At 43.4% G+C, this 23,848-nt stretch overlaps 1 protein-coding gene across 6 annotated transcripts; it reads left to right on the top strand.

The window, feature by feature from the left end:
- Window positions 1–101: 101 nt before the first annotated feature.
- Window positions 102–23,823, top strand: DZANK1 (double zinc ribbon and ankyrin repeat domains 1). 6 transcript variants are annotated; one of them, XM_077933452.1, is made up of 17 exons: window positions 102–219; window positions 1,003–1,126; window positions 3,428–3,581; window positions 5,577–5,694; window positions 7,585–7,681; window positions 8,586–8,710; window positions 9,141–9,254; window positions 9,415–9,507; window positions 10,400–10,619; window positions 11,467–11,570; window positions 13,677–13,751; window positions 15,810–15,906; window positions 16,873–16,967; window positions 18,785–18,865; window positions 19,814–19,941; window positions 20,865–20,939; window positions 22,942–23,823. In XM_077933452.1, the coding sequence occupies exons 2-17, from the start codon at window positions 1,018–1,020 to the stop codon at window positions 23,096–23,098; spliced, it is 1,842 nt and encodes a 613-aa protein (XP_077789578.1). In that variant the 5' UTR covers window positions 102–219; window positions 1,003–1,017; the 3' UTR covers window positions 23,099–23,823. The 6 variants fall into 6 exon arrangements, with proteins under 6 accessions (XP_077789578.1, XP_077789576.1, XP_077789581.1 ...); XM_077933450.1 differs by having other exon boundaries at window positions 16,858–16,967; XM_077933451.1 differs by lacking the exon at window positions 102–219 and adding an exon at window positions 270–896 and having other exon boundaries at window positions 16,858–16,967.
- The last annotated feature ends 25 nt before the right edge of the window (window positions 23,824–23,848 follow it).

The following is a 23,848-nucleotide window of genomic DNA, read 5'->3' as shown; positions in this document are numbered from 1 at the left end:
GTGAAAGAGCGGCTGCGGTTGCCGGGTCGACGGGGTCGGTGACGTCAACAGAAGGCGCCCGTCGAGGGCGGGGCTGGCGGGAAAGAGCGGCTGCGGTTGCCGGGGCGACGGGGTCGGTGACGTCAACAGAAGGCGCCCGTCGAGGGCGGGGCTGGCGGGAAAGAGAGGCTGCGGTTGCCGTGGCGACGGACGAGGCTTGGGCCCGGAGCGAGGCCGCCGGTGAGTGTCGCCTGAGGGGCGGCTGGGGCTGCCTCGTTCGCCGGGGGGAAGGGCGGTGGCAACGGGGCTCTTCCGTGGGTCATGCTTGGTTGTCTGTCCCCCAGTTTCCTCCAGGGAAGCCGCCCAGAACATAACAAAACAATGATAAAATTGGTTTGTGGTTGTTTTTTTTAAAGCTTACTGAAAACAGGATAATCACGATCAAATTCTGAGGCTCAGACAGCATAAAACGGTTCCAGCGATATTTTTGAGGACTAAAACTAAAGGGGGCCAAGTGAGCCCACTGAATGAGGGATTCCTAGAGCAAGTGTGGAGAACCTCTGGCCCTCCAGATGTTACTGAACTACAACTCCCATCAACCCTGGCCATTGAGCATGCTCGCTGGGGGTGATGGGAATTGTAGTTCATTAGCATCTGGAGGGCCAAAAAGTTCCTAGCACCTGTTGTAGAGCCTAGATCCAGGTGACCTATCTCATTGACTCAGCAAGTGCGCCTCAGACAGTGCCACTGAGCTTCCCTGGAAGATACTGGCATGCAAACAGCCTTTAAAGGATCCCAAGAGGAGAAGTTTACAGCAATCCTTCTGCAATTCATAGCATGAACAGTTGAGATCCTAACCATTTCTATTTAGATAGAATTACTGTAAATCCCACTGGCTACAGTGGGCTTACTGTCGGGTAAGTATGAATAGGATTGCAGCCTCAGTCTTGGAGTGGATGTACATATGTATTACTTACTGCATTGTTGTGTTCAAAATAATAATATTTTGCTTTGTTCCAATAGACCTTGAGGGGAAAAATGACTGCTGGATCCATCTTAGTGCCTCAAATTATACCACTACGATTGTCAACACCAGGCAAAGCTAAACATGAAATAGATACAAATACACTTATAGAGATCAAATCAGGTATTTGCAACAGCTCAGAATGCATGCTATATGTTTCATTTTATATGGGCGACACACATACTGCTGGTCTCTCCATTTCACTTCATTAGTGCTTTCATCTTGTAAAAAGGAAGACACTTTAAAACAGATTTGGGGAACCTCAGGCCCAGAGATGAAACACAGCCCTCCAGGCCTCTCTAAATGGACCTAAGGGTAATACCAACGCCACAGTTCTCCCTAGATCACACTTCATTCCAGCTCTGCCCCAAACCCTTCTGGGCAAAAGGGTTGCATGTTCTTGAACTGTGATAATGCCTCTTGTTTGTCCTGGATGGAGAGAGGTGTGCATAGGAGTGTGAATGTGTGAATGAATGAATAAATGAATGTAACCTGATGTACAAAGGTAAGAATCACACCTGTTGGCTCTTGTCCAACCCACTACAGGCATTTTTATCTGGGACAGCATAAAAACGGTGGTTAGAGGTACTGTTTTGGGGGGACGGGGCAGGTGGGTGTGGAGGACTCCCTGGTCCTGATTGGGGAAACTGTGCCCCTAAAGGAGCAGGTGCGCAGCCTGGGAGTCATTTTGGACTCACAGCTGTCCATAGAGGTGCAGGTCAAGTCTGTGTCTAGGGCAGCTGTTTACCAGCTCCATCTGGTACTCAGGTTGATACCCTATCTGCCCGCAAACTGTCTCACCAGAGTGATGCATGCTCTGGTTATCTCCCACTTGGACTACTGCAATGCACTCTACGTAGGGCTACCTTTGAAGGTGACCCGGAAACTACAACTAATCCAGAATGCGGCAGCTAGACTGGTGACCGGGAGCGGCCGCCGAGACCACATAACACCAGTCGTGAAAGACCTACATTGGCTCCCAGTGCATTTCCGAGCACAATTCAAAGCGTTGGTGCTGACCTTTAAAGCCCTAAACGGCCTCGGCCCAGTATACCTGAAGAAGCGTCTCCACCCCCATCGTTCAGCCCGGACACTGAGGTCCAGCACCGAGGACCTTCTGGCGGTTCCCTCAGTGCGAGAAGTGAGGTTACAGGGAACCAGGCAGAGGGCCTTCTCGGTAGTGGCGCCCACCCTGTGGAACACCCTCCCATCAGATGTCAAGGAAATAAACAACTATCCAATTTTTAGAAGACATCTGAAGGCAGCCCTGTTTGGGCAAGATTTTAATGTTTGAAGTTTTATTCTGTTTTTAATGTTCTGCTGAAGGCCACCCAGAGCGGCTGGGGAAACCCAGCCAGATGGGCGGGGTAGAAATTATAAATTATTCAATAATTCTTCTTTGCTATTACATACTATTAGCAAGGACATAAAGGAATTGGGGGGGGGGGGACCACAAATGGCAAAAGCATTTATAACATAGTACTTCAAAAAAAGAAAGGAACTCACCATCCCCAGAATTATTCACTTCTCTCAATAAATACTGTTGTTGGCATCTATTTGTCTTGAGAGACAGTGGAGTGTGACACCAGGGGTGAAGTCAAGCTGCTGCGTTAGCAAAGTGCAAGCCTGGGGGTTCTATGCTGCCCAGACGACAAGACCCACTCTCAGCCTCACTGATGTGCTCCAGAGGAAAGCAGAGCAATATGCTTGGCACCAGCTTGGGCTGCAGGAGTTGCTGGAAGGAGGCATACATGGCTCCTGCATCATTTCCCATAAATATCATGTGTTAATGGCATGCTTTTTCAGGAAAATGCATACACGGAGAAAGCGTCCTTCAACACTTGAGGCTCAGTAGTACAGTTTTTCTGCAGATCTATAGATGGGCATCAGGTGTATCAGCACTGGAGAAGTCAGGTGTGTGCCAGGAGTTTAGAAAGAGAATGGGGAAAGGGAAAATTCTTCCCTTTCTTACTCTGCAACAGTGTCTGCCCACCCCATAAAGTGCTCTGGTTCAGTGCTGACAGCCCTGAATTGGAGCCTTTCAGCACTTTATTGGGAAAGGGGTTCCCTTCTGAATCCTCCAAAAGCACAACAAGGCTCCAGTTTCCACCTAGCTAAAACACAGGCAATCCTATTTGGTGCGGCTGCTAAATTGCAACATTGTTATAGGTTGCAACTTGCAGTTACTAATCTTTGGGAAAGCTTGCTTCCAGGCTGTACAAATACTGTATAGATTGCAGCTGAATACTGTATATTTTTATGTACAGAGAAAAATGTATTCATGGTCTTTAAGGGGAAGATAGACATCTGATTGCAGGAAGTCTATTCTTGTGATTTAAATTTGTGGGTTTTTTTAAAGGAATATTTTCATATAGAAATTATTGTTTGAGGGGAGAAGGATAACATCCTTTTTTCATTTTTCAGATACCCCTGATGTCACCATATATTATACTATTGATGGAAGTAAACCACAGCTCTTTAGGAAACTTAATTACAGAGATCATAATACTTTTAAGTATAATGGACCAATCACATTACCAGATGGGAAAATAACAATTAAGGCACTGGCAGTTACAAAGTAAGTGTTATCACTATGTAATCCAGCTTTTAAACAAAGGCAGATTTTGATGTGTGTGTGTGTGTGTGTTGATGGGCAATTAATTTTTTTTGTATCCTCTTTGATATATAACAAATATAGGTGAAATACTACTCTGTGTTATCATTTAAAGCTAAACTAGATATGACTATAATTGCATTAACACCATTGAAGTATACATTTTTTTAATGTAAATAGCAACCAAGGGGAAGCCTGAGCAGTCTAGGGGTAAAGGAAGTTTAACATTTCTTTTCCACTGTCTCAACACAAATCCCCTCTCAAAAGCTGGTATGTACATTTTAAAGCAGTTCTTCGCTGACACTGTAACACTGCCTGCCCTTTTAGAAATTTTGTGGCCCAAAGGCTCCCTTGCTTGAAGTCTGGATAGGCAAATGCCAAGTATCACTCCTCCCTGATATACAATAGTGTTTTCTCTTTGGTTAAGAAGAGCCCAAGACAAGATTCCTCCAACTCACACCTCTTCCCTATCTAGACAAAGGAATTATTTTCCCAAGCACAAATCTCTGAAGGTTTCCTGCCTCATGCTGCTCCAGGTCTCCCCTCCATTAGCTGGTTCTCCTGCCTTCTATTTTATCCTCACAACAGCCCTGTGGTTAGGCTGAGCGATAGTGACTGGCCCAAAGTCTCCCCAGCCCTAGTCCGACACTGTGATGCTGAAGGTTTACTGGCCACTGTAGGTCACTCTAATGTTTATCTCCCATGAGGTTGCTCCAGCAATACACACCCAAGATTTGGGCAAACAGAGAACCAGAAGAAGTTGGGCTGGCTCTTCCTCTCCATAGTGACTGGAGAAAGTCTGTAAGTTTCCCCATCTCCAGAATAAGAGACTAAAGTACTAGTGAGAGGTTGGGGTCATGAGTTGCACTTGAGGGTGCCATCCACAAGGTGGAATTATACAGAGGCTTTGTGACCGTGCCAAATGCAAAGAGCAGCTACAGCAAATAGATTTCTGTTAGGACCATGATACAGATCAAAAGGGACGCGGGTGGCGCTGTGGGTAAAACCTCAGTGCCTAGGACTTGCCGATCGTATGGTCGGCAGTCCGAATCTGCGGCGGGGTGAGCATTTGGTCCCAGCTCCTGCCCACCTAGCAGTTCGAAAGCACCCTTAAGTGCAAGTAGATAAATAGGTACCGCTTTATTGCGGGAAGGTAAACGGTGTTTCCGTGTGCTGCGCTGGTGCTGGCTCGCCAGAGCAGCTTCGTCACGCTGGCCACATGACCCGGAAGTGTCTCCAGACAGCGCTGGCCCCTGGCCTCTTAAGTGAGATGGGCGCACAACCCTAGAGTCTGTCAAGACTGGCCCGTACGGGCAGGGGTACCTTTACCTTACAGATCAAAAGAGGTAAAATTTCATGAGATTGAAGCATAGAATCACAGAACTGTAGAATTGTACAGCTGGAAGGGACCCTGAGAATCGTCTAGTCCAGGCATCCCCAACCTTCAGCCCTCCAGATGTTTTGGCCTACAACTCCCATGATCCCTAGCTAACAGGCCCAGTGGTCAGGGATGATGGGAATTGTAGTCCAAAACATCTGGAGGGCCGAAGGTTGGGGATGCCTGGTCTAGTCCAGCCTCCATCAATGCGAGAATGTATATCTCCATGTGGAAATTTCTACTGTTGCTTCTGTTACATATTGGTTGGATGTTATTTTGTGTTATTGTTTATTTTATGGATTGGTTTTGGTTTAGTTTAACTTTGATTATTTTTAGCTGCATTGAGTTTCTTTGAGGACTTAAAGGCAAGATATAATTTTTTTTAAATTAAGTAATAATGTTGAAACACATTTAATCCTTATTTACCTATTATTTTCCTACTGTGTTAGAACACAGACAACATGAGACCCGCAAAGCCAAATTCTTATACATTTACAAGAGGCAGCAAAAAGAAGAGAATCCCTTATATGAGACACAAATTATGAGGCCTGGTCTAGAGTTTCTCGATTCTTAACTTACAGAGACGGCAGAGAGAGTACCGTTGTAACAAAAGTATTTATAGTAGAATATGTAACTCCCAACGTACATGTACCTGATGAAGATGAGAATGAGAATTTCCTGGAAGATCTCATCAGTCAGGCAAGTTATAAAAATGTTAAATCTACTGAAAAGTGTTATGAATCATTAATGCTGTTAAATATGAAAGTCTTGCAGCATATTTTTTTTAAAAAACTCCCCTTCTTGTTGCTGGATAGATCCGTGAGGAGTGTTTCAGAAAACATTGAGGTACTGGAAACAAAAAGTAGAATTCAGTGTCACGCTAACACAGTTGTTCCATCAGCATGACCACTTTTGTTTGCCAAATGGAACAATCTCCCTTTTCCTTCTCTCAAGTGCTGTTCTGGGGGTTCTCCTGACCCTCCAGAGTGGATTTGTGGGAGAAGAGAGAGAGAAAGCCCCATTGTACCAGCATAAGTTCTTCCACTGGCTTCCGCCAGTGCACTGGGTTAGTTGGATCTAACTCAAAGTAGCTCAGGATTGTGCAGGGGAAGCATCTATTCAAGTAAGTCATCAGAACCCTCATGGAGCAAGTTCATGGTCAAATTAGGCTTCTTCCATTCCTGCTGCAACTTATGGAACAACAGTGGCTTAATAATCCATATTCTTCCTGTCTGCCTGGGGTGTCACAAAAAGGGGAGAGATATTGAGCATCTGCAGAAGTTATTCCCTCCACCCCAACCCCTATTCATGCATACCTGGTGGTCTCCATTCATATTGGAGGGGTCACAAGTTTTGCAAGCCTGTTATAATGTACAAAGGAAGATAGGTAAAAGGTGAAGGACCTCTGGAGGGTTAATTCCAGTCAAAAGTGACTGGGGTGTGGCGCTCATCTTGCTTCAGGCCGAGGGAGCCAGCGTTGTCCACAGACAGCTTTCTGACGAGTACCAGAGCGCACGGAAACACCATTTACCTTCCCGCCACAGCGTTACCTAGTTATCTACTTGCACTGGTGTGCTTTCAAACTGTTAGGTTTGCAGAAGTTGGGACAGAGAAACGGGAGCTCACCTTGTTGCAGGGATTCGAGCCACCGACCTCCCAATTGGCAAACCCAGGAGCCTCAGTGGTTTAGTCCACAGTGCCACCCATGTCTCCCTACAAAGGAATATAGAAAGCTGCCTTACATTAAATAAGAATCATTGGTTCATTTAACTTAGTATTGGCAGCACCAACGGGCTCATATGGCCATGGGTATCATAGAATTGTGGAGATGGAAGGGACCCCAAGGATGATGTAGTCCAGCCCCCTGCAATGGAGGGATCAACTAATGGTTGAAGATGAGGTGGAAAGGGGGAGAAAGGGTTTGTAGTAAGACTTAGAAAAATAAATAGGAGATACAAGAAGAGAGAGAATTATTGCCCCTTTTTGGACACCAAAGAAATGGGCAAGGAGCCAAGGGGGAGAATCAGCCAAGAGCTCATATGCTTCAGGAATAGCAGGGTCCAGGAAATGCATAGAGAAAAGGGGAAACAAGACTCCAAAGAGAATTTCTGGATGAAAGGCTCCAAAGGGAAAAGAAAAGGAAAAAAAGAAATATTCTGGCATGCTGAATGTAAACTGTACATTTGTCTTGGCCTCTGGTTTATCTCCATCCCTAATCAAATTATGGCTCTGAAATAAAAAATGGGTGGAATCCTGAAATGTCTCTGGATTGTAGATTGTACCTAGATAATACAAAGATTAAGTGGGATATTTCATTCCATACATGAGTTGTTGTAGCAATTTATGCCAACAGATGCAGGGATTGTGTTGTTTCTAGATAGCAGTACAGGCCAACAATGTGTAGGGTGTCCACAGATGCAGACATATCTTGTCACTTGCTGCCTTGCCCCATTCATAATTCCCTCCTTCATTCCTACCACAAGGCCTATTACAAAAGCATGCTGATAAGAGCCCTTTCAGAATGGCTAGAGCATGTGCAACAAACCAAAATATGTATATATGATTATATATCAGAATCTTTGTTCTTAGGAGATGGAAGATGAATTGTCTCATTTGAAACAAACAAAGAAAGAAGCAAGTGCTGAAAGCAAGTTCCATTTGCATGATGTAGCACTGGAATTACAAGGTACTGTATTGTTAAATCCAAAATTGAAAGAACTCCGAAAAGGTCACTGGTTCAAAGAATTTGAACTGGCAGCACATGAGCTTTATGGATAACTTCCTTAACCCATTCTTTTCTGTACTCAAAGTTAAACCCTTGGATATTGCCACTTGAATTTTGTATCAAAATGACCAGTGAAACTGGCAGTTCTGTAAATTTGACCTTGTGCAACTTTATCACTCCAGTTGTCAGTAAGCTTTAGGCTACCAGTTTACCATATACAGCTGATTAGCATACTTATGCAAAGCATACAACCGCCTCCTCTGCGTTTTGTATTACGTGCAAACGTGGTCCATATGGAATAACACCAGTGGACCAGTTCTTTATTATATGCCTAGTACACTTTTTGAATCATTGAACAGACTTTCAAGATAATAATATAAATAGGGATTAAAACAACAATAGTCTAAACTATGGGGCAGCATCTATATGTTATTATTTCCATGTATGTATTTTGTTATGTGTGAATTTGTCATTGATTTACCGTATTTTTCGCTCTATAAGACGCACCAGACCATAAGACGCACCTAGTTTTTGGAGGAGGAAAACAAGAAAAAAAAATCTGAATCCCAGAAGCCAGAACAGCAAGAGGGATCGCTGCACAGCGAAACCAGCAATCCCTCTTGCTGTTCTGGCTTCTGTGATAGCTGCGCAGCCTGCATTCGCTCCATAAGATGCACACACATTTCCCCTTACTTTTTAGGAGGGAAAAAGTGAGTCTTATAGAGCAAAAAATACGGTAACTCTTTTCTAATTTATTTCATTCCAGAACATGCTTTAGATGTGTTTTACACAGTTAGTCAAGGTTAACATTCTTTTGAAGTGTGATATTGAAAAATAATGAAATGAAATGTGTGCATAATTTTAGGCTTGCCAGAAGAAAAATCATTTGTGCCCTCACAAATCATTGGAACACATCTGTTGAAAAATTACTTGAATACCTCAAGTGATGGAGAAAAGTCTAATTCTGCCACATGGATGCCTCGATCTCAGGTAATGAAAGTGGCTAGTTGGGTCAAAGGCACGTTAAGTGTTTGCACTGGCTTGTATAAAGATGTAGTGTTAGAAAGGATTTGCAGATCTTGACTTTTTCTTTTTTTTTTAAAAAAAAAGATATTTATTGAGAATTTAAAATTACAGGGGGGGGGGGGGAGAAAGAAAGATCTCGACTTTTTCTTAGTGGGCACACAGATTTGCCCCAACCAGGTCTCCAGTGTTTCCATTGCCACCAGTGTCAGTTCTTGCCACCATTGTCACTACTCCACCAGGAATTAATTTCCTAGTATTTTCATAGATATGCTGAAACAGTAAAGTCTTGAGTGTGGTTGGCTGCTGTTGACAGTTCTTCCCTTTCAAGGTTTGAGGATTATTGTCCTGGTTTGACAAGAAGATGGGTACAAATGTGTCTGTTATTTTCCTACAGATGGAATTGTGCAACAAATGCCAGACTATGGTGCCAAGGAACTCACCAACATGTATCGTATGTGAAGCTCTGATGACGCCACGGCTGCAAGAACAAGGCAGCATCCGCCAAAAGGTAGCTCAGAGTTGATGTAAAAATAAAAGATTTCTTTATAGAAACAGTTTCTTTGGGGGGGGGGGGGTTCTGCTGTAGCAGTGAGAACATAATACCTGATATATTCCCACATTGCTTGACACTTACATTTACTGAAATGTGCTTGTTCTATAATCCAAAGGGCAAAGTAGTCTACTGTGTGTGTGGAGCAGGAAATCCAATTTGCATTACGCAGTGTGTGGTCTGTGGGATCCAATTTCCAGAAGCGCAAATGGTAAGGAAATTTCCGCACAAAATAATCACACACAAGCAATCTGAGAGGCCCAGGACCACTTGACAAGTTTCTCAGTCATCTGGTTCGTGTGAGATGCCGTTAAATATTTTACAGATTACTTGCTGTATAATTTGCATAATAGAATGAAAGCCTTAGTATCAAAACCAGGTCTGCTGCATAAATAAGACTGCTAGTACCCAGAACTGCATTTCATTTGGGTGCCTACAAATCACTTTCTAGTGCATTATATCCCTTATCAGTAGCTCAAGGGAAGTCAAGCAGACAATTGCACAATCCTATACATATCTAAGTTCTACTGGGTTCAGTGGGGCTTTCTGCCTGAAATGGCTGCTGTTGACCAGTAAAATCCAAACAAGTAAGAAAGTGGGCAAACACTGGCTGTTTGGATATATCTGAATCAGCCACTTGTATAGCAAGGTTTGGATATACTTTTTTGGATTCAGGTAACTAAGTTTTCAGAGAATGAGTGTTCCGATAGTGGGACCAGTATGTAATAAAGACTGAAGAGGAATTTTCTATGTGCCTTAGGCTGAAAATGAAAATGAGTCTGCTTTAAAATAAGCCAGTATATTGCACTTTGTTATAGCCTATAAAATAAAAAACAGTGAACAAATATAAGCCATTTATGATGCACATCTATGTAGACTACAATACTGATGAGACAGTATCTGCAGGAGGCACTCCTGCGTTTTGAACCCTCAAAATGGTGAGTGTAAATGTATGTTCAGAACACTGGATCAGATAGAGAATGTCAGAGTTCCTTCAGCAAACATTTTAATTTATTTAGGGAAAATATATTGGTGGGATTTTATGTGTGTATCTCATAAGCTGTGTCAGCCTTTTTACCTATAATACAACCTATCTTTAACAGAGCAACAGCTTACAGACCAGGCAGCAATCAGTCATTTCATTGCCACCATCAATACCTAATTTACTAGAGAAAAAAGAGCAAGGAACTCAAACCATTGGCTTGTACTACCCATCCATCAAATTTCTAGAGAAGAAAGAAAGTGAGCTCCTTTCTCAAAAGGAAAAATCGAACGAGACAAATTATCACAAACCTCTGCTCACAGCCATCAGTCCTGGAAGAGGTAAAAAGATGCTATTCAGAATTAATCCTTCATAAAACAGCCCTTAGGTTTCTCCTACTCCTAGACTCCTTTGCAGATGAAGAACTTGAGTCATCATGCTTACAGCAACTTTCAGCTATCCTTTTGTACTAGGTTCAGTTTTTTATGCAGGTTCTTAGATTTTGATGCTGGTGTGTTCTGCTGTATTTTTGATATGTGATTGATTTTGATTGGGGGATTTTAATTATTGTATACTGCCCAATTAACCATATCCTCTGGGGGATTCACTATTTATTTTTAAAGGTGATTTGTTACCCACCTTGGAGAAAATATCTTTAATGAAGGAAAAATAAATGTTTAAACATAAAATAAATAACAAACATCAAGGTTTTCAATCTGGCTGCTTTGGGAAATTGGGGGGTGGGGGCGGGGAGGGGAGATTTGGCCCAATAAATTCCTGGAAAATGGAGACAGAATTCCCCTCTCTGTTGTTTGTGTTCATCAGGGCCATTATATGCAGTCCCACTTTCAATACTGCTTGTGCCTGCAAAAGTTTCAGGGCAGTCATACGGCTTCATTTCCGATCAGTGCATGCCTTCCTGCTGAAATATTGTTCTTTCTTTGTCTCATTTTTGTTTGTCTCATTTTTGCCCACCCACCCAAGCAATAGTGTAATAACATTGGGGAAGCATCGCAGAACAACGAATAAAATGAAATGATTTATGGATGGTCCAATATGGATCCACCACTGTTGTGTTTATGACATGTTGTAGAAATCACCTGCAAGAGCCACCAGTCTAGAAGGACCTTCTTTCTTGAGCTACTCTGTAACACCAATGATATGTTCAGTCTATTTTCCTTCATTCAGGTTACTGGAGGAAGCAACTAGATCATGTTTGTGCACACCTCAGAAGTTACACGCAAAACAATCTGGAGTTCAGGACTTTGATTGGAGAGCCTCAAATGGGGAAGGTAAGAGAGAGAAGGAACCTTTTATGGCTCTAATCTTTCTCCTGTGATGCTGATGCATAAAGGGAATTAGGGTAGTGATTTAAGGCAAAAGGTGAGATGACTCTTTCCCAGTAGTGATGTATGGAAGTGAGAGCTGGACCATAAAGAAGGCTGATCGCCAAAGAATTGATGCTTTTGAATTGTGGTGCTGGAGGAGACTCTTGAGAGTCCCATGGACTGCAAGAAGATCAAACCTATCCATTCTTAGGGAGATCAGCCCTGAGTGCTCACTGGAGGGACAGATCGTGAAGCTGAGGCTCCAGTACTTTGGCCACCTCATGAGAAGAGAAGACTCCCTGGAAAAGACCCTGATGTTGGGAAAGATGGAGGGCACAAGGAGAAGGGGACGACAGAGGACGAGATGGTTGGACAGTGTTCTCGAAGCTACAAACATGAGTCTGCCCAAACTGCGGGAGGCAGTGGAAGACAGGAGTGCCTGGCGTGCTCTGGTCCCTGGGGTCACAAAGAGTCGGACACAACTAAACAACTAAACAACAACAGAGATGACTCTTGGCTTTTTAAAAAAAAATAGGGGCTTGCTGAGAAGAAGGAAGACAGTCCTTTTTTCCATGCAACTGGTGACAGAAGTTAGTATCTGGATTTGTTTTATATCACTTTCTCAGTGAGAATGAGGAGGTTGATGTTAGGATGGATATCCTTTTCTCTGGCAATATTTTATTTTGCTTTATCATAGATTTATAAATTCCGTGAGTCTTCAGTTTTATAAATTAGCTGGCCAGTTTTAAGTCTCTTGCTGACTCAAGCATTCTGCGTTATGTAGTATTCTTTTCATCAGACTGAAGAGAGACCAAACTCTGGAGGTGCAAAAGATGCTTGAAGAGAGAGACCATTTACAAATGTTTATACACTAATGCTACAAGCCTCCAAGCCTAGATGGGACATAATGGAAACCTGATGGAATGGGAAGAACCAGTGGGGCACAGTTTTGTCTCTGGGTATCCACTTCATGGGAAGGACGTATCGGAGGTGGTGTCTCTCTGTGTGTGCCAAAGAGAGCATTGAGTCCAGCAAGCTAGAAATCCCCAAAGAGGCAGACTCGTCCACAGAATCACTGTGGGTGATAATACTGGGCCCCAAGAGTATGTTAGTATTGGGAGCATGCTGTCATCTCCCTGATCAAAATGACCAGGGAGACCTTGAGATGGAGAAGGTTAATAATCAAGCCAGTTGTAAGAGTTAATGATAAAAGGGTTGATGGTAATGGGGGGCTCAGTGGTCCACTTGGCCGGGGTCATGCCTGTTTTGGATGGGATCACACTCTCCATTCTCCTGTGGGGGTTGGGTTTGCCATTAGAACGTACTACTGAGCCTGGTGTTGTTCCGGGGTGCCTTGGTTTTAGGTCTGGCTGATTCAACAACTGCACTGCTACTGAAAGATAGACCCTAGATACCTTGGTTTAACCAGAGGATATTACTGCACTGCACTCCACTTGGAGCTGTTTTTTAAAATAGGTCAGGAACTTTGGCAGGTGCAATATGTTCCTGCTTGCCTCTTGGTGGGCTTGAGTCAGCATAATCATATATCACCTATTTTGGGCAACCAGTTTCTGCACCCAATACAAGGTGCTGGTTTTGACCTTCCAAACCAAAAATGACCAGGTCTTGATAAGTTCTTTGAAGTACCCTTTTCTTCCCTGCCTGTCAGCCATTTGAACCTCCACGTTAAAAAGAACTAGAAGTAGAGCCCTTCAGATTCCATCTTGTGTTGAGACCACAGTAGCCTCTGCAAAAAACAGGGCCTTTTCCATTACAGCTCTGACATTGTGGAATACTTTCTGCAGGTGGTGTTTGGGTCCCCTCCTTGGTATCTTCTTGCCAACTGGTCAAGGCTCATCTCAAAATGCTTTGTACTGCTGATTTATTTTTCTTACTACTAGTCCGCTTTTCTTTTCAACTAAAATTTTAACTGGTTTTATATATAACCTAGCTGTATTGTACACTGATTTGAAAAATCTTTTTTGAAAGTAGTGTGTGTGTAAGGATCATAGCTATTTTTCTTTTTAAAAGAAGAAAAGAAAACTGAATCACATTTTTTCCCTTCTATAGCTTATTTCTGCTACAGTCCACAAGGACAGCTATCAAGTCAGTCTCCAGATAAATTATGCACTTGCTATAAATAAGGTCAGTGTGGAAATCAAAGCTGATAAAGATGGGAAGGTGCTATAATGAGAATCATTGGTAGTCAGGAGTTAGTAAATCGCAACTTGGCTGATCAAGGCGCATTGCAGTTCTTTTAAATCAGTGGTATTCCAAATATCTACCTTTCTTCAACACTGAGGAATCTGTGTGCAGCTGCCTTAGAGCATTTTACATTAGGTGTGACCCTCCAGAGGTGGTTTTTATCTGTCTGTCTATCTATCTATCTATCTATCTATCTATCTATCTATCTATCTATCCATCTGTCCTCCCACCTTTTTTGTAACTATACATTAGACAAGCTTATTCCCTTTCCTTAGCTTTACACATGTGCAGAAATGAGGTCACATTCTCAGAGAAAAAGCATGCCTGTGTTATCAGAGCTAGATGACTGACTCTGGAGGATCAGTGTCTCTATCTAATCTGAGGCTGAGTTTTTCCTACACAAACATTCTTGACACATTCTTAATACAGTCTGGGTAAGCAGATTCTCCTAACAAATATGCTTTCTAATATATTGCCCATCTGATCTTCCTTTATATATTCTTCCAAAATAGCACTTTATCCTTCCTGCTTATATTGCCACCAAAGAAGAGTCCACGACCAGAAGGAGGAGGAGTATCAGGAGGAATGGATGAAATTCAAAGACTATTTAGCTAAATATATTAAGATAATTTAAATAGAAATACTTGCAAATACCAGATTGGCTTAGGATTTAAATATGTGATGTGATAGAATAATATGTTTAAAGTTAGAATGAAAAGAAAGAAAGATGTTAATTGACTAAGTAAATTTTATGAGAAATTTGTTTTGGAAAACTGGGATATACATTGAAACTCAACCAGGGGGATTCGAGTAAGTCACCTAACAATGTTAACAAGAGTGGAATAATTACAGTTAGGATTTATGTTTGTTTGTTTGTTTGTTTGTTTGTCTATAAATTTTGGAAAATCAATAACATTTTTAAATATATATATATATATATATATATATATATATATATATAGCTACCAAAATCATAGTCTGTATCCAGGAGTGGGATAGGTCTACAATGGTTTGTGCTTTTCAGGATTGTTCCCAGATTACTGTATAATCACTATATGCACTTTCCCCAGCATTAGGCACTCTGCATTGCTATTACTTCACTGAATTTTTTGGGTCAATCTAAGTGCCATTAAACCATTAAATTCCTGGAAGAATTCTCCACTTATCCCATCTGGACATTGGTCATTTTTTATTCCTTGGTCTTTTTCACTTAAAATAGAAACATCTAATCTATATCACTGTTGTCTTGTGGTCTTAGGGATTCTACTGCTATTCATATAACTTGTTTTATCTACTTCCAAGGGTTCTTTTTATTTTTATAGCTTCCAGTAACAACCCATACATTGATTGTTGTCATGCTTGAATTGAGAGTTTGATTAAGGATTAGTCCACACAGATTAATATGAGCAGGTGTTGTACTTGTGGATGCTCCTCAAAAGTTTGTTCATTCTTCCCTTGTGCTGTGAATAAAACAAACCCGAGACTGGTTTGTCATGTAGTCTGAACCTAGGCTCATGGTTTGTTTCCTCATAGCCATGAGTGGGCTTGTATTCTGTTTTCTTCCTTACACACGATGAGTTATAACCAAGATTTGCTCTTGGCTTACCACTTTTGGTTTGTTCAAAGGAAACAAACCATGAGCCCAGGTTGGATAACTAACAAGACAAGACTATTGAGGAGCTTTGCAGAACATTGAGTGGGTTCTGCACCAGCATGGTGCTCATTCAAATTAAACCATTGTTTGTCTTTAAACTGTTATTTAAATTTTTATGCAACATGCAAATTGCACCTAAGATTATTCCCAACACCTGCTGTAGCTACACATCATAGGGAAGAATAAGCAGTGATGTGCAGATTGACTTTCAGAGAAGCTTAGCTGCCATAAAAGATCTTCTCACCAAGAAAGTTTGCAATACACTTTACAACCACTGTGCTGAATTATAGCTTATGTTGGTATGGCAAAGGTTGTCATATAATATACTGTTTATGCTTCTCCAGGATATTTTGACCAATAAACCGCAGACATTTGGCTATCACAAACTGAGCCCCAGCAAAGCAGGAAGAGCTGGATTATATGAAAGTCAAGCCGGTCTGGGTGAGCATTCTGGTGTGATTTGGTTCAAATGCTATCCTTGTTTTGTACATTTTCAAACAGTGACTTGTACCCAGAGAAGTATGTACCACTTAACACATCTGAAAATTAAACCTTAAAGTAGATCCCAAGCGCATGGTATTGCCAAGGACCCTTCACTGCTCTCAGCACCTTTGCACTCTGCAGAGCCAGGGATCTTTGAGGATGGCCCATCCTCAGATGGGTTTCCAGATGGCTCTGGGGGATTTTCCAGCTAATATGACTTGTTTGCAAAGCATTTTGAGGACAAAATCGCTTGCATCCTGACTCCGTTATTACAGCAGATGAGTCTCAAGGCATGTCAAGAGCGCGGCAGCAGAATGGGCATTTTTTGCAGTGGCTCCCTGCTTAAGGAACAAGGGAGGCTGGCCCAATGCCTTCGTCGCATATCTTTAAGTGCCAGGCAAAAACATTCATCTTCTCCCAGGCCTTTGGCTATCAGTTATAGCAACTCAACACAATGACCCCATGGGGCTTTGCCTTGTAATTCACCTGATGCCTGCTGGTTCCATCTCAGATGTTGGTCCCTTTGATAGTGGAAATGTAGCCTGCTGCTATATCTCAGGCTGTGAGCTACAGACCGAGAGCCAAAAGAGGTGGCACACACACCTCTTGCCTAGGTTTCTTGGTGTGGAGGGGAAAGGCGCTTCCATCAAGAGCTTCAGGTATTCACTGACCTGAAAAAGAGAATTTGATCAGCAGCAAAGTCAGAAAGCCATACATCTTTAAAAAGAAGAAAAACGTACCAGGCATCTCAGTGGAAATACCGGAACATATTCTTGGGGGCGAAGACTGCAGGATTTGTTAAGAATATTGCAATAAACAAAAAACTTTAGTAAATAGCTCATGCTGCTGTTATGTGGGGCTCCTATGTTATTTTGCTATACTATGGACATCACTTGAATATCATTGTAGCGTTCTCTATTTTAGCCCGAGAAGAGAGTCAAAGAGTGCCAAGCCCCAGCGAGAAAGTCAAAAGGATGATGAAAACAGGGACGTGTCTAGAAAAAGAAGAGAAGCTCACTGTATGTATCTGCTCTTAGCATGGCAGTTAACACCTCTGTAAGGATGCTGCAACATAAGCAGTTTTAATACCAAGCTGGTTTTAAAAATGAATCTTTTCTGGAAAGTACTAATTGAGGTGGGGAAAGCACAGCAAATATTATTACTTCCATTGCGTTTTCCCTCCCTCCTACTTCTGCTCTGAGCAAGACATTTCCTCTTTTTGTCTTGGTAGCCAGAGCAATCCCACAGAGATAGCATGTAGAGCAGGTGAATGCCTGGTTAAGGCCATGCAGTATATCCTTGGCCTTGGCACCAAAGTGGGTGGGTGGCGGAAATATTGGACAAGAGCTATTGGGTCACACTTCCATCCTGTCACAAGTGAGTCATCAGCTGGCCTGCTGTGCACTCATTTCCAACCTCACTTTTGTTTGTGCAAACAGAACTGTTTATACAAATCCTTGGAATCTGCATACTTGACTTAGAGGGACGCGAGTGGCGCTGTGGATTAAACCACAGAGCCTAGGGCTTGCCGATCAGAAGGTTGGCGGTTTGAATCCCCGCCACAGGGTGAGCTCCCGTTGCTCGGTCCCTGCTCCTGCCAACCTAGCAGTTTGAAAGCACGTCAAAGTGCAAGTAGATAAATAGGTACCACTCTGGCGGGAAGGTAAACGGCGTTTCCGTGCGCTGCTCTGGTTCTCCAGAAGTGGCTTAGTCATGCTGGCCACATGACCCGGAAGCTGTACGCCGGCTCCCTCGGTCAATAAAAGCGAGATGAGCGTCGCAACCCCAAAGTCAATCATGACTGGACCTAATGGTCAGGGGTCCCTTTACCTTTTTATGGTCACTGAGCAAGAGTACCATGTGCCTTGGCCCTTTTCCTCACAGTTATTGTGCCTGCAGATGTTCCTTCTGAACAGGGCTTCCCTCAAGGTCATATGCACACTCTTGGCAACATGGCTCTGGGGAAAGATGCCTTCCAAAGCGAAACAAATCTGTTCTGAAACTGGGGCCGATGGCTCTCCAATATGTAGCAAATGGTGATTTTCAGTGGGATGTCTCACCTCTCTGTTAGGAGCAAAGCTGCTTTGCTCCAATGAGCTCATCGTTTTCCTCTTGACTGAAAGGAGTTCCCGGGGATGATTGTGTGGTTGACTTATGTCACAATTCTGGCACCACAAACCCATCCTGAGGTCTATTATTCAGAACTGACCTTACCAGCAAGCAATCAATGTATAGCTCCATTCTGCATGCCCTGTCACCTGACTTGGGGTTGAGATCACCTTGAAGAGGGTTTATATACTGATGGGGGGCATGCAGTAACTACACCCTGAGCTCCCTTATTCAGTGGTCGGTCTGGCAGGTGGGGAGCAGTTTTTTTCCATTGATCTCTGCGGGAGGACAATTACTTATATTGGCCTTTGACAAGATGAGACTTTGTGCCCTCAGGGATGGAGTAACTGATGGAGCTTAGGGTGTGGCAGGCACCAGCCATGCCCACGACCCATCCATGGCATGTTGCTTTCACAGGCACTCAGCCTTTGGTTGGTCAGTGTGGTATTCTTTGAAATAGAGCATTTCTGCCAGTAGCCCAGGGTGTTGGTGTAGGCAGGCACCTCTTGCACATGGAACACCCTCTCCGGGAGCTGAATGACACACCTGCAGGTTCCTGATGTCACTCAGCAGGCAGTTTCCTGGCTGTAGGATTGCATCTCCGTTGCCTAGAAATGGCTGTTTTTAACAAACATATATGCAGGCTGCATACCATTGAGTTTGTTTTTTTTAAAAAGCATCCTGTAGATAATTCTACATTGGCTGTTTTGTTTCTGCATTTTTCTAGACTGAATCTAGGCAGTTGCTGAAGGAAGTGGGTCCAAAAGGCCAAGGGCGACCTTTCGTAGTAGAACAACTGATTGACGAGGCAAGTTTCAGTAGTGTGGCATTCTGAAGCATTCTGTTCAGCTATTAGGAATACATTGGTTTCTTTTCTTTAATAATATTTCCACAAAAGAAAATCAAACTATCCAGTAGATGTACAGTCATACCTCAGGTTAAATATGCTTCAGGTTCAGTGCTTTCGGGTTGCACGTTACTTCTGGGTTTCGCCGCATGCGCAGACGGTCAAAATGATGTCACGCGCATGCGCTTCAGGATGCGAACAGGGATCTAGAACAGATCCCGTTTGTATCCAGAGGTACCACTGTATACCATAAAGGTACCTAAATTGTTGATACATTGTTCTTTATGCTACTCACTTAACAGGTATAAGCTTGAATAGGTGATCCACTTAGAGTTCTTCCTCTGTAGGTACAAGTTTCCCTGGCATATGTTAGTCAAGCAGTTCAGATAAATTACAGTATTTGCATGTGGTAAAGGGGATGTGGGATGAGAGCTGGTGAGCTCGACCTTGGTTCCTCTCCCCGCTTCCTGCGTGTGAATCGTCAGCAAGTCCTGCTTTTATAGCCACCACTTATTATGCACAATCCTCTTTTCCTCCAGTTTAGTAAACATGTAGATCTGTGAACCACATTGCCAGGATTCAGCCATCAAAAACAGTGTCTGGGCAGAAATTGCTTAAATGTCCGGAAATCCCTGTTGGAAGCGTAGATTTTGCGAATTTCCTTAAAAGTAGCTCAAAAAGTTCTCTTTTTTTCTTTTTTGAGATCTTGCAAAAAAAAAAAAAGGTCAACAACTTTTTAAAAATATGGCAACCCTAGTATATATATTCTAACAGTTGTAATTTTACTTAACATTAACCAGATCTTCCTGTAATTCAAATACCATTTGAGTAATGTGTAATGTGCAGTACTTTAACAGAGGGAAGGAAGGGAGGTATGTTTGATTCTCTACTTTTTTTGACACACTCCAGGGAGCTGACCCCAACTGCACCAACAGCGAGGACCAACCTGCTTTAACGCTGGCTGTGCTGAACAGGCATCATGAAGTTATTCCCATTCTCGTGCAGAAAGGTGCCAACGTGGACCATCAGTCAAGACCGTGCGTCAGCCTTCTGCATTCTGATTAACTGGTCTGACTGTTTATGTGTATTTGGAAATTCTGAATACTTTTTAGCAGGAAGAAACTCCAATGACAATCCTTCTCGTTACATATTTTTCCATGGCTGTTTATTTGTATATATTTTAAAATTTTATATATGGATGTTTTATGGTGGCCTATATTTGTAATACCTGATAAAGGTTTGGTGAAGTAACTCTGAATACTAGGGGGAAATCTAAATGGCATTTTTACATGCCTATATAGTTCACACGGCTTGCACTGCTGCCTGAAGCAGTCAACAGGTTGTTTGAAATATACCATGCCAATGTGCAGCCGTTCTCCCAATGCATAGTTGTCCTCCCCCACCCCCTTTTAAACATTTAATCTCACATGGAAATGTGTATTTTGTATGGAAGCTGCACAATCACACTGAATGCTGCAGCTGGGACATGGGACGAACAAAATGTCAGTTCCAAGCCATCTGACTGGGGGCGGGAATGAACTTCTAGGGCAGGGGTCTGCAACCTTTAAGACAAAAAGAGCCACTTGGACCCGTTTCCGAAGAAAAAAACCACTGGGAGCCGCAAAACCATTGCGACATTTAAAACAAATATATCTCCGGAGCCGCGATCTGACAGCGGGCGGGAAGGTGACGTCGGGACGGTGCATGACTAACGCACGCACCGCCCCCATGTGACGTCACAGCCAGTACAGCGCCCGCCACAGTGGGGAGTGTCGGGGCGCACAATGCGCCTCCTCCCCTCACTAGTATCCGCCCTGGAGCCGCGGCAAAGATGTAAAAGAGCCACATGCGGCTCCGGAGCCGCGGGTTACAGACCCCTGTTCTAGGTATGCAGTACCTTACAGTTGGCAGCCTAGGTTTCTTACGCCTTGTCCCCTTTCCTCGCTCTACTTTCACACAGGCTTAACAATACAGCTCTACATGAAGCCGTCTTGCTTGGATTGGAAAGATGGGAATGCATGGATGCATTGGTAGGGTAAGTATGGAAAAACCTTGGCTTAAAAGGGGGTGCTGAGTGCATCCAGCACCTACTTCTTCTCAGGATAAGTACAGCCATACCTCGGGTTGAAGTAGCTTTGGGATGAGTATTTTCGGGTAGCGCTCCACAGCAACCCGGAAGTAATGGAGTGTGTTACTTCCGGGTTTCGCCGCATGTGCAGACGCTCAAAATGACTTCATGCGCGGAAGCGGTAAAACGCGGCACGCACAGACGCGCAGTCGCGTCTTACGTTTACTTCAGGATGCGAACAGGGCTCCGGAATGGGTCCCGTTCGTATCCAGAGGTACCACTGTAGAGTCGACATTGTATCATTGGATTAAGGGACCCTGCCATGTTACTTCCCCCTGCCATGTTAGTTCTAGTAACTCGGACTCGTTCTTCTAACAGATACATCTCGTAATCTGGTGAACTAGGTTCACATCTCCGCTCCTCCACATGCAGCTGCTGGGTGACCTTGGGCCAGTCACACTTCTCTGAAGTCTCTCAGCCTCACTCACCTCACAGAGTGTTTGTTGTGGGGGAGGAAGGGAAAGAAGATTGTTAGCCGCTTTGAGACTCCTTAGGGTAGTGAAAAAACAGGATATCAAATCCAAACTCTTCTTCTACACCTGCACATACGGTAGTAGTTCCTCTTGCTTAGGTAAGAGGCAGAGGCAGAGATGTCAGGCATGAAAGAGGTATCCAAACAGAGGAAAAGAGAAGCCCCCACTCACTCTCTGCCCAAGAAGTAGGAGCAGTTTGGGCAGGTGACTGGAGAGGAGGAAGTATGGTCCAGGAAATGAAAGTTTCCAACACCCAGACCAGCCGCCCCCTCAAATCTTGCTGCTGTGTGTCCAATACCACCCAACACCATTGAATCAGTGCCCACAAACAAAACTACTGGTAGGAAACTAATCCCTTTAAGTTTTTTCTCCCTATCCCACCTCCCTATTTAAAGGCACCTAGAATGCAAGTGCTGGGCCAATTTGTCTGAAATTTGGAAGCATGCATACTACGGACGCCACTTTAATGTATATTGTTTTTAGGCCAATTGCACTCAAAATACTAGTGAAGATTATTTTTCCCCTTTTGTTACCTACCCCACCCCCCAACTCTAAAAGTTGCCCATGTGGGGAAAGCACTGCAGTTATCCTTCTGAAATTTGGCAGGATTCATCTCTTGGGATGGGTCTATGACATGGGTAGGCAAACTAAGGCCCAGGGGTCGGATGTGGCCCAATCGCCTTCTAAATCTGGCCCACAGATGGTCCAGGAATCAGCGTGTTTTTTACATGAGTAGAATGTGTGCTTTTATTTAAAATGCATCTCTGGGTTATTTGTGGGACATAGGAATTCGTTCATTATTATTGTTTTACAAAATACAGTCCGACCCCCCACAAGGTCTGAGGGACAGTGGATCGGCCCCCTGCTGAAAAAGTTTGCTGACCTATGATACCTGCAGATTTAATGAAATTCTTCCTAAAAATAAAAAGACGCTTTTACTTTCTGCTGGAGAGCTTTTAAAGTTTAATTTAAAAAACAATCACGCCAACCCACACCCACAAAACTGTAATTTGGTAGGCATTGTTTACTCCAGGATGGGGGAAACTCTGCCTGCTGTGAAAAGAAGTATAACTAGTTTTGACTTCCCAGTGGCAAGAAGTGGGAGGGAACAATCCCTCATTTTTCCTGAAGAGGATGCTGCCATGGACCATGAGTCGAATCAATGGGCCTCGCTTCACACCATGGCATGTTGTTTTCTGAAAAGCAAATGAGGCTCCAAAGTTAATTTTGTTGCCCGGGAGCAAGCCTAGTATTAACACATTTTTATGTAGTTTTGTTATAACTGCTGACAGAAGTAAGAGCTATTGACATTGTTTGAAACAAGAATCGTGACTTCATTTTCCTGGCACAACAATCTAAGCCCTCCTTCCGGCAAGCGAGAGAAAGGCAGTTGCATTGGGTAGAGGTATCCCTGATAAAAGGTCTTTTTTTCACAGATGTAATGCAAACATTAAGAAGAAGAATTCCAGAGGGCTGTCACCCTGTGATTTGGCACTGAAGAGTGGCATTGACAAAATAGTTTCATTGTTTGCTAGAAAGCTAGGAAAGAGGATGTTAGACAAAACTTCCACAACACAGGCAGAGTCCGCCTAACGGCTCAGGGCCGCAATACCTCAAGGACCGCCTCTCCCCATATGAACCGACCTGGACCCTGCGATCATCATCTGCAGCCCTTCCTTACACAAGAGGTTCAGAGGGTGGCAACATTAGAATGGGCCTTTTCTATGGCAGCTTCGTTTGTGGAATGCTCTCCCCAGGGAAGCTCACCTGGTTCCTTCATTGCATATATTTAGGCACCAGGCAAAACCTTTCCTCTATAACCAGGCCTTTGGTCTTGTATAACTATCTGTGGCCTTTTAGAATCGGGCAGGGTGCTTTTAATGTATCCCCCCCCCCCCGATTGCTTTTAAGGTATCAATGTTCCGGGGGGGGGGTTGCAAGTCGTTTTGCCTTGCCTTTGGAAAAATAAAGTTTCTAACAAAACACCTCCACAATAGACAAAGTCCCTAAGTAGCATGATTAAACCAACAAACCATGACATCAGACTGAGGTCACCTTGAACATGTTTGATGCCAGCTTGCCTTGCTCACCTGAACATCATCAAATTTATGGATGACTGCAGGAGATGTGAATGGCCACAGGCAGGCCTAACCTACTTACTTCCAGGAGGAAATGCAAATGAGAATTAACACTGTACTAGACAAATCCTTGATAATGGTCTATATCAATATAATAATTGGATGCATACCCGCAACATTTAGCATCTGTAGCATGTATGCTAATTCTCTTTTGGATACAATAAAATTGCATTTGATTTCTCTTGGTTCTCTTTGTTAACCCTTG

This window comes from Podarcis muralis, chromosome 8 (assembly GCF_964188315.1).
Source record: "Podarcis muralis chromosome 8, rPodMur119.hap1.1, whole genome shotgun sequence".
NCBI lineage: Eukaryota > Metazoa > Chordata > Lepidosauria > Squamata > Lacertidae > Podarcis > Podarcis muralis.
This window is presented reverse-complemented; position numbering and strand designations above follow the sequence as displayed.

Bases quoted from the DNA above. Each gene is read 5' to 3' on its own strand.
- DZANK1 (XM_077933450.1), top strand. From the start codon at position 1,018: ATGACTGCTGGATCCATCTTAGTGCCTCAAATTATACCACTACGATTG. The intron at 1,127-3,427 runs GTATTTGCAACA...TTCATTTTTCAG, and splicing joins ACTTATAGAGATCAAATCAG to ATACCCCTGATGTCACCATA. The intron at 11,571-13,676 runs GTAAGAGAGAGA...TCCCTTCTATAG, and splicing joins GAGAGCCTCAAATGGGGAAG to CTTATTTCTGCTACAGTCCA.